The sequence below is a fragment of the Brachypodium distachyon genome, chromosome 3 (genome assembly GCF_000005505.3).
Source record: "Brachypodium distachyon strain Bd21 chromosome 3, Brachypodium_distachyon_v3.0, whole genome shotgun sequence".
Taxonomy (NCBI): Eukaryota; Viridiplantae; Streptophyta; class Magnoliopsida; order Poales; family Poaceae; genus Brachypodium; species Brachypodium distachyon.
Window position 1 is genome coordinate 21,556,081 of NC_016133.3, and position 17,112 is coordinate 21,573,192.

Here is a 17,112-nt window from a genome sequence, read left to right on the forward strand (position 1 = left end):
TGAGCAATCATACATGGACATCAAAAGTAGATATCCAAAATAACTAAGAGTGCAGAAGTTGCGTTTCTTGGAGAACCAGTATTTGCAGGCTATATCCTCGTCGACTGCGCAAAGTACGTTGGAACGTTACACACACCACCTCACACGGGCGTCGCCGTCGAAAATTGGCCACCGATGTAGGCGACAATTGACCCGTTATCATTGCCTCCTACAACGTCTTTCTCAAACCACGTAAAAAATGCAAATCATCGCCATCGCTGCCTCTAATGATTCAGAGTTAAATTAGTTGAAATTTTGCATATTTATTTTATATAAAGATGAAAGTACAAATTCTAAAGAACCAAATAAATGTACATCTAACAACAATTTAATAATTTGTCTTAACTTGATGCAAGGGTTACAACATCTAACACGAGTTTGTCAATTTTTTTATCCATGTATTCTTAAACATTATTATTAATCGTGTTATTCTCATTTACTACTTGGGTAGTTGGCCCAGCTGTACGGTGCCGTGTTTGGGCCTGGAGGAATCGGGCTTCACCGGGCCGCGACCGGGTCAGTCTCATTTGTAGCTATACCCCCTCTCCTCCTAAAAAAAAAAAAGAAAAGCTATACCCCTCTCCCCATCTCCTTGCCGAGCCCCACAGCCCCCTCGCTCCGTGCATCTTCTTCCTCCTCGCGCGAGCGCCGCCACTCATCCCGCTGCCGAGCGCCCGAGCCCCCTTCGTCTTCCTCCTCGCTCGAGCGCCTCCACCGCAGGTTGATCTCCCCTTCGATTCTCTCGCTCCCGACCGTTTCTCCTCCCATCACACCACGAACGGATTCCGCCCTTTAGATCCCCGTTTCATAATCTTCCCCAATTCGTAACTGAGGCAAAATCAAGGTAGGGCGGGCGCCCTACCTTGCCCTACTGGGTCCTCCGCCCGTGAGTGGCAGCCATGAATCGGCTCTCGTTCAGGCCTCGTCCTCTAGACATCCACAAAAAGCTTCCCATCGTCAAGTCAGCGCGGGAATTCGAAGACGATGAGACCACATTAGCACTCAGGGCTGCCCCACCCCTTCCGCGGCACTCCGTGCCAGAGCTTGCAGCTGATGTGGAGGTAATGCGTGATCAGAATGTTATGATCCTTTATAACTTTACTGGAATGGCTTACATGGCACTGACTTTTTGTTTTGTGGGCTTAGTATGTGTGGAGGTGCAAAACTCAAGACATGTTTGACCTGGCTTTGGGTAAAGAGCTTGGTGAAATAAAAGTTTTTATTAGTTTTAGTTCATAATTTTCCTGAGCAAGCTAATCAGGGTGGGTTTTAAAGTTGTTCGCTTAATCTACCTGGTAATGCTATTTAATGTTCAAGGCTAACCAGTTTCAGGGCATGCAAACTGCAAACTTTATTAAGTTGCTTGTTTGAACCTAGATTTATGCTGCTGATAATTGTAAGGTTGACGATTACTGTGGCTTAGTTTTGCCTCTTTGTGCAAACAAATATGTTAGTTTTGCCTCCATGTTGGTATGTATGGGTGAATCAAGATTATAATTTTCTCCACGTAAAGGATTAAATTCTTGAAAAGTGAACCGATCTTAAAAAATGAAGACTACAATAGAAGAGTAGGTCTAGCGACAAGCCTAAGTTGCTGCCAAGACAAGTTGGCCCTCAAGGAGTTGAGGGAGGCTTTACGTAAAGCTGGCAGAAAACCTTGTTATCTCACTGTTAGCCTTCTGTCCATCATCTTATTGCACATATTATGATGTAATCTGCATGTTTTCCTTTCCTTCTGCAAACCATTATTTCTAATTTTTCTTTTGTTATGTTCAGTTTGTAAGGCCTGCTTAAAAATTACAATAACCAAGGAGCATCTAATTAAGTGTTAGCCAAGTATAAATGCAACATGCATCGCCACTTCTCCCCTTAATGCATTGGTTGATTGCACATCGAGAACCAAAACTACACATGAATTAGTGTAGATGTAATTAACTTTACCTAGTCCCAAAGCAAATAGGCTTACAAACTGAAATTTTTGGATACGAAACCTCTGTGCGTAAGATGGTTTCTGTCCGACCTTGGTACAATGTCAACTAGCAGCCATACATAATAAAGAATGATGAAAACCAGCGGTGCATGTGAATCGTCGGACGAAAATTGGACAGAATTCAATTCCGTCGTACGCATAGCACTCCTCTTTTTGATATAGGCCTTAAAAACTGAAAAGGAGGGAGTATCTGTTACTATGTGTGAGAAGAACACAAATTATGCGGTGTTGATAGCTTAATGAATAATTTATTTATGGTAAATAACTAAATATTGTAATTAATGTCCTGGAATAGCCTTTACTATGGTAATTCATATGTTTCCATTTTCCCTGTATGCGGTATTTGCTCATTTACTTCCATATGATTCTATTATTCGGTAGCTAATCGCTTGAGGTAACATTCAGTATGTGAGAGACTTCATCACTACAGTTGAAAGGGTATGGCTCGATAGCCCACTCATGTGACTTCATCCCGCATGGGAATTTAGTTGAGTTGGGTATGTATATATGTATATATTGCATAACAGGCTATCAACACTAGCACCATGAGTTGTTTTTATTACTTACTAGACAAAAAGTGGACAAAAGCCTAAGCAAGTCTTTGTGTTCACAAGTTTATTCCAGCCAGCTGTAAAAGAGAACTAGTCGACCTTAATAATATCAGACCTGAACCTAGCTGTTACAAAAGCTCGTATGATCAGAGCAAGGACATTTGTTAAGAAGGGAAAGCTTTAACATTTGGCAGGCCTGCGATGTTATACTGACAGGCAGTGGTGGAGCTATGAAGAAATTCATGGGCGGGTCAAGCTAAGAGAGAACACACAATTTCGGGGAACAATCCAATCAGTGCCATGCTATGAAATTGCCAAATTGCAAACTAGGGATTTGGAGAAGAAAGAAAGAAAATACCTGGATGGAGAAATTGGGAAAGAGGAGGGGCAGCGGGCGCAGGGCAGCACTGCTACGGGGTGAGCAGCAGCGGCGTGCAGTGAGCGGTGCGTGCGGCGGAGAAGCAGCAGCCACATGGCGGCGGAGCAGCAGGGGCTGCAGGCACGGCGAGGCGAGGTGGCGCACGGCAGCGGGTGCAGGGCTGCGTGTGCGGCGAGGCGGCGCACGAGTGCAGGGTAGTGGGCGAGCAGCGGCGGCATGCGGGGCAGCCCTGGCTTCAGTCTGTCGTCCTCAAGGTCAAGCGCTCAGGGCAGTGCGCCCCTGGCTGCGGGCGAGTGGTGACCAGGCAGGAAGGCAGAGGCAGCGTAAAGGGGCTGGTTTCTGTCGGTCTGCTAGAATGGGCCTATGATTAATAGTAGTAATTGTTTCTTTTGCAAAAAACCTGGGTGAGCCATGGCCCAGTTCGGCCCCGACATAGCTCCGCCAGTGCTGACAGGTAGATATGGCCCAAAAGAGTGGCTCAAATGTTCGATTTGCGTGGATTAGTAGTCCATCTTTAGAACTATGAGCAAATGCGGTATATATACTGCTCTCTTAGAGCAATCCACAGTAACCAAGTTTAACCCTTTTGGTTGAGCAAATTTGGGAGGAACTTAGAGCTGGTTAGCATAAGTAGAAAAGCAATGGACCCTATGGTTTCAACGAACAGTAGGTAACTCGTCTTCATATCTAGGATGCTAGAGTTCCGCAGCAGTAGTTAGGTTTTGATTTCATTGGCCTCTGATGATACGTATCCCAGATCGCTATAGGGCCAAAGGGCTGGAATAATACATTTACTAGTTGGGACAAATAGGAAAAAAGAACTACCTTCACTAGAGGTAAACTACACAGTTACCAAGTTTATAACTAGTGGGCTTAACAGCTTGCACATACGTACAAGCTTGTCTCCCTGTGTAATGCTAATGTAAACTGTAACGACATTGTTTAGTCATAATTGATACTTCTTAGTCTTGAGAAACTTTATGCAGTTTGGAGACATGATCATATGTTTTACATTGCAGGCACATCCAGGATCGGCCAAGAAAAATGAGCAAGAAATACCTACACCGCAGTATGATGATGTTGATACATATGACAGGGACTATACTCGCACCTTTGCACAGCCCACATCTTATATACGTGCACGAGGAGGTTTATTTCTTGCTGCTACTGTGGTTGAAATAAAAACCATATGTTTACTTTTTTTATTGTATTTCTTAGAGCAATTGCTGCTTGCAGCTCGGGCTGAAATTGGCGAGTTTGTTGAGTATGATCTGGACAATGAAGATGAAGATTGGCTTGAAGATTTTAACAATGAGAGGATAAATCTTAACCCTGAAAAGTAAGGAAAATATATGCAGTTCTAGATAATTTACTGTTCTTTTTCAAGAATACACATATGCCATGCGTATCGTTTCATTTAAAAGACAACAGGTTAATGAAAAACACACAGAAGCACTCCCTAAACAAAAAGAACCCTTAAATGCTGTCTCTGCCTTGGACAACCGATCTACCCGTATTGCGCTCGCCCAACCTCCAAAGCTTGCAATCCTCTTTGATTCTTGCTGTAAGAGCCTGGACTAAAGGATGTAAAACATTCTGCACACAGTCACTGTGGTCATTCGAGATGGGCCAGAGTGAGCAGGAGTGATATCACACTATAATATATGTGGCGGTTGGGTTAGGATTACTTAATAAATAACTGAAAGCTGAAGAAATATCTTCCCAGATAACTTTATATCTTCCATAAACCACGGGACATTTTACAAACTGTCTAACTGGTAAAACTTTAATCTAATTTTGTGTTAAATTTCGAAGTAACCCTCTTTCTGTCGTTTTGAACTCATGTCCCTCGTTGACTGTCATACTTGACTACAGTTCAAGTCGGACCTCTTATCTCCAGTTTAGGATAAAATGTTTTTGGTATGATATCAACTGCTTTCTTCCATGTAAATAAATCTATAGCAGGTATAATTTGCTACATTCCTAATGAAATTACATATGACAGGCTGGAGATTCTCCTATTCAAGCTTGAAATTTTGGACCTCAAAGCTCGAGAAAGAGCAGGCATCATAACACCCACCTTCATTGGACCTGTACCAGTCATTTTACAGCTTGATTCTGCTATGGAGGTAATTATTTCACCCAGAAATTTTAATGGTATTGAAATAATATATTTCATCGAGAAATTTTAATGGTCATTCCTGCTACTTTAAAAAAAATGTTAGCTGACTAGGTGAGTCCCCTTTCGTCTTGTTTTGAATTGAGTTCTATGACTAACAAAACTATTTGAACACCCAACCACTGCCATTACAAAAATTATGACATTGCACAACAAAGATTAATTGAGTTGCATCTTGGTGCATAGAAAGGAAAAGGAAAACATTTTTTTTTTGATAGCTTACCACGTTTGCCACGTGGTGGATATGACACCCAGTAAAAGGAAAGAATGGAACACAAAGGTAAATGTGATAAAGAATATGAGTTAAGTCATTAAACTTGTAAAATTGGCAATGAGTTGTTTTTATGTGTGTGTGCGCGTCTCTTTTCTCTCACCTCTTAATTACAAAATTAGCTGAATACCCATGTGTTGCCATGGGGAAAGGAATTATATCAGACAGAACAGTGAGGCGTCTTGTCATGGTCCTGCCTATGACATGCGTCCGGCTTCGCCATGTCACCCGTCTGTGCCCAACCTTGGCACATGTCACATCCCTGCGCCCAGTGATTGGCCTGCATTGTGCCCCTACTCAACCTTGGCACATGTCACGTCCCCGCGCCCAGTGATTGGCCTGCATTGTGCCCCTACTCAACCTTGGCACATGTCATGTCCCCGCGCCCAGTGATTGGCCTGCATTGTGCCCCTAGCTCAGGCTCATGTCTCTGGCACTGAATTTATTTTATAGTGGCTGCACTCAACCGAGATGAAGAGTCACTTTGCAGTTTCTGTGCTGAGCTGTTGGATTTACTTAGGGAAATCTTTACTAGTTCGAGTAAGACTTAAGAGTTTCTATTACACCTTAGAAAAAGTGCTCCCACCTAACTGCTATATGCATAAATAGAAATAAATGTGCTTGTGAAAAGCTACAACAATGCCAGACAGGGCTGAAGGGGTGAGTTCGTAAGCAGTAGTTTTTGATGTAGTCTGGTTCTGTGATGACTGATGAGGACTGGAGAAGCTGACATGTGAAGTATAAAGTGCCTATTTGCTGCTACTATCTATTAATCGAAAGTGGCATGCACGTATATGTTTTTTTTTCTCTAAACAAAGTGCTTCTCTGTCCAGGCTTTGCAGTACTTATCAGTTCGCTATACAGTGTTCCAAGCTGTATATAACTACTGGAAAGCAAAGGTATATTTCTTGTCTAGAACATATAGCACACATGTTTTTGCTTCTTACCAGGTCTCATATGCATCGTTTACGCATGTTGTTTTCATTGCTTCTTGAATGATGGTTCACATTGCTGTTTTCTGGAGAAATTACTGCAAAACCTGTTCTATGTTTAAAAACTCTATATGGAGATTACACTTTTCACCTAGAACAATTTATTTTGTTAAAATGTTCATGTTATTCCTTGTAATTTACCTATACTTCCTCATTTGTCAGAGAGAGCAGTGGCAAAAGCCCATTTTACGGCGTTTGCAGGTTAGTTCCTTGTGGTAACTTGTCTAGCATGACATTTCACATTGTTGTATTACCTTTGGATTATCAACAATTCCTTATGTGCATGTAGTATGTGCAATTCCTCTTGTCTTATATGCTGTATGCTCGATTCCCAGATGCATGCTTTCTGGTATCTTTGGCTTGTAGTTATTACTTTTCAACATTCTTGTTTACTATATTTTGGAAACATTAACAAGTTGTAGCATTCTTGGGTTGTTATTCTGCTTTTTTCTTCATCAACTTTGGAAGACTAGAAGTAGAACTGTTAGATTGTGCTTGGGCTTTCTTGGCTACACAGCTTTGGAGTAACTAATTTTGATTTTGTGAAGCCTCCTCCACCGGTGAATGATACAAATCCATACAATGTATTTAGACCAAGAGAGAAGGCTTATCGCCTTCACACAAGGAGGGTGAGTATTTGGGAAACCAGAAGCTTGTAACAATATCTAACTACTGCATCTGTTGCATGTCCTTACGTTCGTTTCTTTTCTCAGATGCAAAGACGAGAAAATAGTGTCCAATCATTTGAAAAACTCCGTCTGGTAAGCATAGCAACATATTTGATTATGGAAATATGCAGTTGTTGTAATTGCAGAAGGCCTAGGTACTTCTGCTTCGTATAGTTATATCTTTGCCCAATGGTTCTGTAGCGCATCCTTATTATTCATTTTCTGTATTTCTTTACCAATATATAAAGCTCGAGTTAGGAAATGGTACTTTCCATCTAAGCCGTCAGGAATCTTTAATCCAGTATCATAATTCTTTATCCAATGGTTGCGGACAGAAATTAGACCTCCACTAATAACTCATATTTATTTGCTCCTCATCATTACTTATCGCATCCTAATTGCTCATTGATTTCAATTTGTTTCATGATGCATTTTCCATGCTGTTTATTTACTAAACAAAACCATGTTCTTATTCTCGAGTTCTCCGTACTGTCTGAAATTATGAGCAATGTTGACTCATTTTTGGATGAAACTCTACCATGGTTATTAATTTCTTGTCTTCGCTATTTCTTTGATTTAATATAATTAGCATTTCTTAACTAGCATGTACCATGGGCATTTTCTATAGCTTTCTGTGACCTCAGTAATATTTAAGTTTAGAACATATGTACAGATAAAAATAATATTTGTATATGACAAAAGAACAATTTTCATGTTCAGTTTATGTCAGTCTGGTAACTAGTCTAAATAGAATAGTGAGAAATCTTGTTTGGACATAAACATTTTATTCAAAGCGGAATTGTATTTATTTCACAAAATTTTAAATATTATTTTAGAAAGTTCCTCCATGGACCGCCCTGGAGACGCTATCTAGTCTACCTAATCAACTTACATAATCTGAACTTCTGAATTTTACTTTGGAAAAATGCTTCATCTTCTCTCTTCAAACTAGAATTGTAATTATTACAAAAACATGTAAGCAGTATTTTAGATTTTCCTCTACCAACCACTCCGGAGATGCTTTCCTTGTCTACGATTCCCTTGATTTGATCTTGTTAGCCAATTTATATAAAACTAAAGTTCTTTTTGAGGAAAATAAATCTGAAGCTCTGAATTTTACTTTGCGAATTCTTTTCATCTTCAGTTGATCAGAAGCTAGTTTAGGTTGCAAATATTTTTCTAATGCATTTTAAAATATGCCACAACTTTCTGTCCTTTGGATAACAAATCTGGTAGACTGGCAAAGAAATTAAAAACATAAATCATGTGCTATATTGCACGTAATTTGCAATCATTATTGTGCAGTTGTGTATGATTTGACCAACTAGTGTAGTACTCCCTCCGACCGGTATTACTTGTCTCAAATTTGCCCAAATATGGATGTATCTATGTGTAAAAAGCGTCTAGATACATGTAATATTTCGACAAGTAATTCTGGCCGGAGGGAGTAGTAGATTGCCTAGTTTCCATTAATGTTTTAGTTTAAAATTTTCTCCTGTTCTGCTTTGCATGTTATTTCATTTTATTTATAGTTCCCATTCTGAATTTTCATAATGTCATGGTTTCAGTCCCACAATGCCTCGTATATGGAACAATCCTACATTTGTATTTCTGTATGTGTGTTAATTGGACATAAACTGTACTTTACAATCATTCGTATGCTTTAAAACTCAATACAGATCCAGCGCAATCTAGTTCAGGCCAAGATGCTAATGGATGCTCTGATCAAGGTATGCTCCTGTACTACTGTTATGGCATGAGAGAATAGCACACCAGGCAACTAATTGTTCACTTTACAGAGGGAAGAGAAAAAACGTGAGGCCATGGAGTGTGAAGTTCACCTTCGACGCATTCAGATGAAATACAAGGTATCAGACGACCTGCGCATTGTGAAACTATGCATGCAAATTACAAAGTCCTCTTTATATTAATTATGTGTTACAGCTAGATGCATCCATGCACTGCGAGTTCAAATTTTACATGCTGCAGAATAGTGTACGTAATTTAAATTACAATTCATGAAGCGGGATGCTGTTAATAAGAAGTAATGATTTCTTCTGGAAAAAATACAACTTTGCAACAAATGTTTTACACGGTGAAGCAGGATGCTGCTAAGAGTCATAAATTTGTTCTGAAATAAAAGAAGTTTACGAGTGCTGTTTTATTGTGGAACTGTTGTGTAGTTGGAAAGAGCGATATATGACTTCAGGATCCTGGTAGAGCAGGCAGTGCATTTTATACTCTATTGGCAAAACCTTGTCACTTTGACTATTCCACTTTCACCTAACCTAAGCAATCACACTCATGCCAAATGTGACCTAAATGCTCTAGTTAACCATTCTTATTTTCTAGGTCAGAACGTTTATTTATTTTTAAGAATTTTGGCAGGTACACATGGTATAGCATGATATCCATGAATTATTTCACATTTTTTGGAAACTGGGGAAGTAGTTTTTTGGGAATTGTTTGCAGTGGTAACTGGTTGCACAAAGTTTGTTTTTGATGGAGATAGTCATAAGTCCCTATTGATACGTGACCTCTGATCAGTTATCCATTTTTATTTTAGCCTTGCTACCTGATTTAGCTGGGCATGAATTTAGTATGCTTCTAAGGTGCACGAAATGAAACTGGTGTTTTTCCAAAGAATAGAAGCAACACAATAGTTGGCTAGTTTATAATCCTGCATTTATTTGCTCAATCAAGATTAAATCGATAATACTGATGAAGTGATCTGCTGTGCAATCTCTTTTTTGGCAGGACTACATTAGTCCGAGCTTAATATTTGTTAGTTGGAAAATTAAAGACAGCTTCATTGACAAAATAAATAGTTGCTGAATATTTCTTTTCTCAACGAATGATATTACTTTTCTCCATGAACAAAAGCTTAGATTACTATATTCTAACTCTTAAAATGTTAGGTTCATTACTACCATGAACTTCATTTTATTTTCACTATGCCCAGTGGTCTTCACTTATGCTTGACTTACAACAATGAATTAATTTTGTTTTATCTCCCATAATTACAAGAGTTTTCTTTCTTGTGCAGCATGAGGCGTTACTTATTGATGATGGATTTGCTCTATCAGGCTTCCAGCAAGTTCCCAGTAAGTTTGGATCAAGCGACGATGATTATGCAGACTCAGATGATACAGATACTGAGCAACCAGTTGTTTTTCATCCTCGATTCCCTGATAACAAGCTATCAACCATCCCATCAGTGCGTTTAAAACGTGAGCGTGAGCTAAAAAGAAGACGTCACCAGAATGCCTGGTTGTTCAGAAGGGTATGACATCTTTTTGTCATTCTTTTAAACATGCATTTTACCTTGAAGGAGATCATGTCTTATCTTCCCTTTGTCCTACTTGTACAGCAGAAAATTTCCATTTTTTTCTAACTGTATTTATTGAATGTTAAATAAACCTGCAGTTATAAGTTCACAGGACAATTCTTTTGAAAGGATCACAACTGCTATCTTTAGTCACTGTTATTTGAATAATGATTAATCAGGTTCCTGAAATGCAGGATCCTGAGGAACCAATAATGTTATTCACAAGACCACTGGATCCCGATAAGTTGGAGATGGCTAGGATCAGGCCACCACTAGATCCACCTATTGATGGTGGTTCCACCGCACCGCCATTTCGGTGCCAAGGCAGGATTGGACGAGGAGGTCGCATCATCTTTGACCGCTGGAATCCTCTCCTTGGAGTCCCAATCGGCCAGGAGGCATCCCATTTTGTATAATATAATCATAGATCGCCATTGGCAGAAAGATGAAGCCCTGTTTTTTCTGCCACAAATACCACCAATCCAACTGGTGAGAGATAATTGGCTTGAACAGCTATTTCTCCATGAGCCAGTTGGCCCTCAGGAGTCAGGTCTGCTCCATTTGCGGTGGCAGAGGAGTTCTAAGATTTACCTGTCTGATGAAGAAACTCATGCTCCTAGCTTTGCTGCTGCTTCACCAAGTTGGAGTGAGCGAGCGAGAACAGAGCTGTGCACTTTACTTTCTTCTGGGGCCAACAGATTAATATCAAATGTTACAGGGCTCATCTTTTGACAGCTGTTGTACAATTGTTGCGCTGTAGATGAGAAAAGGGTAAGTAATTTGTTTCCCATTTTTTAATCTGAAATTTAGCTTGTAGGGTCAGGAGTCAGATGCAATATTTTTGTTAGCAATTTATTGGGAAGGGGGAAATCCTTCTCATTGCTCTTACCATTATGCACTTGTGCGCGAACTGGCTGAAACGTGTATGTTGTATGTACATGCATGTCGGTGCGCAGTGATGGAAAGTACAAAGGTAAATAAAAGAAGCAGACCAACGTTAGTTTCTATTACAAACTGTTCACCTTTTTGTTAAGATATATTCGCATATCTTTGCTGCTTTGGTCACTCTCGTTTTTGTGTACATGTTCCGAGGGAGATACCGATGGGTATATCGAGTATGTATCAAGTTGGGACATGAGATCATATATTTTTATGTTTTCAGGGTAGGAAAATAAGATGATTAATTATTTGTAAAAAACACGACTAATGTTTTGATTAGCATGGTACTTAGGTCGTAACAAGCGAGAGGTTGTCGGGGGTACCATATGAAATCTTGCATTTATGCTACTCCCTCGGCCCGTATATAGGAGGCGAGTTTGTTTTTGCACACGTACCAATGATCTGAGAAAACTAGCCCAGCCACTGATCTAGCTTGGCCGCTGCAGTTACTGCATGCATGCGCGATTTCATCAAGGCATTTGGGAGAACGTTTGCTGAAAAGAATCGCGCCTGGTATAAACGGACCGCATGATTTGAATAGAGAGCCTCTAAAGCTGGACGGAGAGAGTAGTATCATGATTTATTTTTTCTGAAGTATGTATATCATGGTATGCGAAGATACAACCGATGGTCCCATCGCTGCATAATCTTTGGAATACAACAATTCAACAATCAATGGTGCCATTGTCGTTAAATATTTACTTTAGAAAGGGCCTCACCCTCACGTAGGAATATTGCAATGTTTTACACAGATCGGTTCATTTTGTCACAGAAAGAGCTAAATAACCGGCAACTCAAATTGAGAACAAATACTCACCGACTTTTTAGAAATTTAGATGTACGGCTGCCGATTAACATTCCCAGCAAAAAATGTGTCTTTGTAACCACATCTTGTCCCAAATATAACACTACCGCCGTACGTGAATACATGACTTCTTGAAAGTGTCAAAATGCTCATGTGGTTAGGATGTGCGTGCGTATGTTCATGTTGAGTGAGCATGTGTGTTTCTGAGTGTCCACGTCTGTACCGTTTTATCAAAAAAAAAATCTTGTAACTTTGACCAGGAAAAATGTCTAAAAATGTCCCTCGCCTCTCTTTTCTTTCTCAAGAAAACACAAAAAGCTTTGCGGGCTCGAAGCATTGATTAAGAAAGAGAGTTATGTACATGCCCGAGAGGACAACACTAATTAGAACTTCACACAACTAGGTATCTGCTGGGAGCAGCGCTCCAAGCCCAACCACCCTGGCTCTGAGACCAGAGCCTAACTTTAGACTTGATCTAATCAGCGAGGGAGGCAACATTGGGAGTAGCGTTGTCGAAGACGTCTGTGTTGTGATGCTTCCAGATCCACCAGAGTGTAAGCATGATGATCGACGCGGTGCCCTTTTCTAGTCGTGGAAGGGGCAAAGCAGATGGATTTCTGCCACCAATCGGCAAATGGGAGCCGACGATTGGTGGGACACACGTGGATCGAATCCAAGAGTGTACCTCGTGGCAGAGAAAGCGGGAGAAGGGACAAGCCACCAAGAGGTAATTCATGGTCCCCATCGGTTGAACAAGCATCTCAGGGCTTGAGCCAAACCGTGGCACGCCCTCTTGCAGGGACAATGAGGTGATTCAAGAATTAATATTTTCCATAGCTGCCGACAAACGATCATACCTAGTTAAATCGGAAAAAAAAAAACTTCTGAAGTTAAACCTGTTGCCACAAAATCAGTGAGATTTACACGCTCACACGGAGTAGGGCACTGTCCACGACAAAGGGTAGCATATCCTAGAAGTCATAAGTTTTTTAGATATTTTCTGAAAATATCGATCCAAGTTTCATTTAGTATGTCACAAGACTTTAATTCAAATTCAATGCATAGGAAACAAAAGAAAATTTCAAAATTTGAATAGTAGCTAAATAGTACAGAGTATGATTTAAATTATGAACCATTCGACGGTCACTGGATGTCTCTCTCAGAAACATGTCATGCTCCTGAGGTCCCACTCCCTCATTCATTCATGCCTGGCCCAACTTTCCTTAGTTCAATCAGTTCATGGAACTAGTTTCAACAATGAGGGAGAGAAAGAGTGTTGAGATGAGCTTCCAATAAACTAACTTCGAAAGCTGAAACACTAGAACTTTCAAAAAGCATGGTGAAATTCAAAATCTCGAAACAAACTTTAAGTTTGGTGAACTTTCTAAAATTTGGAACATACCAAAACATCTAGCAAAATATTTACTGCCCCTTTCACAAATTGCAAAAAGGCTTTCAACTAAAATTTTGGTAAAAAAAACTAAATCTATGTAGTCGGTCGCGGATTGGCAGACAATGCCTGCTTCCTACTAAGCACAATATTGAGAGAGAGAGAGAGGAGCATGTAGCCTCCATCCTATCTACACCCACCGTGTTGACCACACATGTGTCCATTCTCAATTTCAATCCCTCTGGCATCAAGTAAACCTTTGATTAATCCCTTGGCACACACATCCCCCCCCTCTCTTTCAGCGCAGGCTGTCCCATCCCTCTCTCTCTCTCTCTCTCTCTCTCTCTCTTGCAGAGAGCGCAAGATCTCTAGGCGGCCGCGACCATGCTGCATGCCTTAGCAGCCGCCGCAGGATGCGGTCTCGACCTCCGCCGCTGCCCTCACTCGTCTCGGCCCCCGCGGGCTGCCGTCTTTTTCTTTTTCTTTTGGATCTTGTGGTTTCTTCTTTGAATGTTCGCGCTGTGATTTTTGAGTACCATTCTGTACCATGGGTACATGACGAGGTACTCCCTCCGATTCATAAAAAATGTCGTCCACTTAGTACATGAATCGGAGGGAGTACTATTTTTTTATAAATATTTGTGCTGTGATTTTTTTCCTGATACATGACGTACAATTATGAGTTGATGTACACAATATTTACAAACAAGGTACTAAGTTTTGATGAAGTGTCACATCATGAGGTACTAAGTCTTGATGATTTTTTGTACTTTTTTCTTGATACATGACATACAATTATGAGTTGATATACACAATATTAACAGACGAGGTAGTAAGTATTGAAGAGTTACTCGTCTTATTTTGGCAGCTGTGATTTGAGTACCATCATGTACTATTGTTAGTACCGATGGGTACATTGATAAACGAGCAATGTACCATCATTTGTCGTATCTCATGACTCACTAAAATATATACCGATGAGTACATTATGTGATTTTCAACATTACAACAACAAAATAAGAGAGGAGAGAGAGAGAAAAGCAAAAAAAATATAAAAAGTTGCCAGTTGTCACATCCAAAAGAGAGTGAAACCTAACACAAGAAGGTTCAAAAAGAAAAACCTGACACAAGTTGTACGTTTTCTTGTTAATCATCTTTCTCTAATTCTCTCTCTCTGAAACTACATAATACCTTGCGTGTTGCTGCGGAAACTTGTGCGCCTCATTGATGGCGAAAGGAAGCTGAAGCGTCACTGTAGTCGATGGCCGGAGAAATCAATGAAGACTAATAGTGTTGGGCTATCCATCACGGTGGAGTTATGGGATGCATGTGGTCAATGAGATGGGCTTGGTTGGTGTTGCTTTGCAAAAGTAATTATGTTTTGTGTATTGGCGAACACAAAGAAAACCAAACAAAAATGGAGAAAAATCTTATATGACAGGGGTTCAGCCATTCCAGTAGGAAGACCCCTCCAGCGTTAGACACATGGCGCGGCTAATTTTGATTCCACTCCATAGTCCAGCCCACGGCATTTGCCAAATCCAATCCCCATATCAGTTAGTCTGTCTCCAACTTGTTTCATCATCAACGCGGTCACAAAATGAAAACTATCAATATGATTCGTTCTAAAAAAAAACTATCAATACGATGCAACTTTTCATCTCCAAGAAGACAAAAAAATTTCACACTCTAGGACAATAAAATTCAGAATGAGCAAGAGAGAGAGACTGAACAAAGCATAAAATACTTCTTCCGTCCAACAAAGGATGTCTCATCCTTGATTAAATTTGAATACATCTATACACTAAATCATGTCTAGATATATTGAATTTTTGACAAACTTGAAACATCTTTTGTTGGACGGAGGGAGTACTAAAACCGAGTTCCTGATTGTGCCGTGCAAGGACTGAGTGTACATCAAAATCATTCATACACAGAAAGCACAAATCATATAGGGCAATAAAATTCAGAGTAGAACTGTAAAATAGAATCGTTTCTCATTATGCCAAGCAACAACACATCCACAACTTGTGGAGTGCAAAGATGTGTTAAGACACACAAGATTTTTAGTTTGATTACAGCCACACGTACCTCCGGACCGAGTACTCGTCTTCTGACAGGGACATTAGAGCCCAAATCAAAACCTGAATCGAGTACAGGGGACTAATTTTGACTACTCTGATCCAAGAGTACCAATGACTGCACATTGAATTGAGAGTACTCTTGAATTGAAGCCAGTGGACCTACGTTGGTCGTAATAATCGCCAATACTGTGTCTTAAGTCTTAACGGGAGTAGTCTGAAAAATAGAAAAGTTGGAGAAGGTCCAATCTTGATGTCTAGTACCACCAGCCACAGGTCCAGACCATGGCAAAATATTCTTTCAGTTCCAGAAAAGCAAAATCATGCCCAGCGGTTAGGAGCTTGGCCGCAGCAGGCGGGGGCAAGCAGTTGCAGCTAGCGGGGGCGTCGAGGAGCGTGGCTGTGGCCGATGGGGCGAGCAGCAGAGACGGGGCGACAGAGGTTCTGGGACGCAGCGAAGAGGGGAGTTGTGCCGGCATGGGCGAGCAGCAGAGACGCCGAGGAGCATGGTCGTCGTCCTCGACCGGGGGATCAGCGAGGAGCGCGGCAAAAGCCAGCAGGGGAGCGGCGCCGCTGATGCTTGGAAGATTAAGAATAAGGAGCGAACAAATCAGTTGATTTGAGACCAGCCATTTGAATGAAAAATTCTGAGCAGTAGCGCCCAATGTGCTAGAGAACGATGGGAATGGAGCGAGCCGAGACGGGTTTTAAAAGAAGATGACTGTTCAGTTGCCCCCATCAGTTTCTTCCGCATTTGTTGAGATCCCGTCAGTTTCTTCTGCATTTGTTGAGATCCCGTTAGTTTCTTCTGCATTTGTTGTTGAGATCCCATCAATTTTTTCTGCATTTGTTGAGATCGTGTCAATTTCTTCTGCATTTGTTGTTGAGATCCCATCAATTTCTTCTGCATTTGTTGAGATGGATGACTGCTCAGATACCTCCTTCTGGTCGAGGCATTAGAGAAGATAGCAGAGGAGCAAAGGAGGGAGGTGGACGGTCGAGAATGGGTTTCTCGATTTATTAGTGGGGAATTAGGAGGAGGGGCGAAATTACTACTAATGAAAAAATTGGGCTGCTGACATGACGCAAATTGTTGATATGATTGGTTGCTGAGATGGATAGGCTGCATGTTGAGAGAAATGGACTAGTGGGGATCTCCTATTTAGGTATATCGATGACTGCTCAGATGCCTCCTGTCAAGGCTTTAGAGAAGATAGTAGAGGAGCAAAGGAGGGAGGTGAACGGTTGAGAATGGGTTTCTCGATTTATTAGCGGGGAGTTAGGAGGAGGGTCCGGAACTACTACTAATGGAAAAACTAGGCTGCTGACATGGCGCAAATTGTTGATATGATTGGTTGCTAAGGTGGATAGGCTGCATGTTAAGAGAAATAGGCTAGTAGGGATCACCTGTTTAGGTATAAAAGATGTGTGGTCGCTATGATGGGGTAAATACCCGGGAGGTATCGGCTCGACTTTAATAAATGCTCCCTTTGGTTGATG

The 17,112-nt window shown here is 40.9% G+C and overlaps 1 protein-coding gene across 3 annotated transcripts; it reads left to right on the forward strand.

The window, feature by feature from the left end:
* Nucleotides 1-800: 800 nt before the first annotated feature.
* On the forward strand, nt 801-11,411 carry LOC100832343 (enhancer of polycomb homolog 2). 3 transcript variants are annotated; one of them, XM_024460912.1, is made up of 14 exons: nt 958-1,100; nt 1,186-1,231; nt 3,979-4,108; nt 4,196-4,298; nt 4,835-4,879; nt 4,965-5,088; nt 6,243-6,308; nt 6,564-6,602; nt 6,950-7,030; nt 7,115-7,162; nt 8,749-8,799; nt 8,869-8,937; nt 10,116-10,352; nt 10,592-11,411. In XM_024460912.1, exons 1-14 carry the CDS (start codon nt 1,093-1,095, stop codon nt 10,811-10,813), a joined length of 1,269 nt encoding a protein of 422 aa, XP_024316680.1. In that variant the 5' UTR covers nt 958-1,092; the 3' UTR covers nt 10,814-11,411. The 3 variants fall into 3 exon arrangements, with proteins under 3 accessions (XP_024316679.1, XP_010234638.1, XP_024316680.1); XM_024460911.1 differs by lacking the exon at nt 1,186-1,231 and having other exon boundaries at nt 801-1,100; XM_010236336.3 differs by lacking the exons at nt 1,186-1,231; nt 4,835-4,879 and having other exon boundaries at nt 801-1,100.
* The last annotated feature ends 5,701 nt before the right edge of the window (nt 11,412-17,112 follow it).

Excerpts from the sequence above, each read along its gene's own strand:
- LOC100832343 (XM_024460911.1), top strand. The coding sequence starts at position 939 with ATGAATCGGCTCTCGTTCAGGCCTCGTCCTCTAGACATCCACAAAAAG. Across the intron at positions 6,309-6,563 it reads ATAACTACTGGAAAGCAAAG|AGAGAGCAGTGGCAAAAGCC; the intron begins GTATATTTCTTG and ends CTCATTTGTCAG. Across the intron at positions 10,353-10,591 it reads ATGCCTGGTTGTTCAGAAGG|GATCCTGAGGAACCAATAAT; the intron begins GTATGACATCTT and ends CCTGAAATGCAG.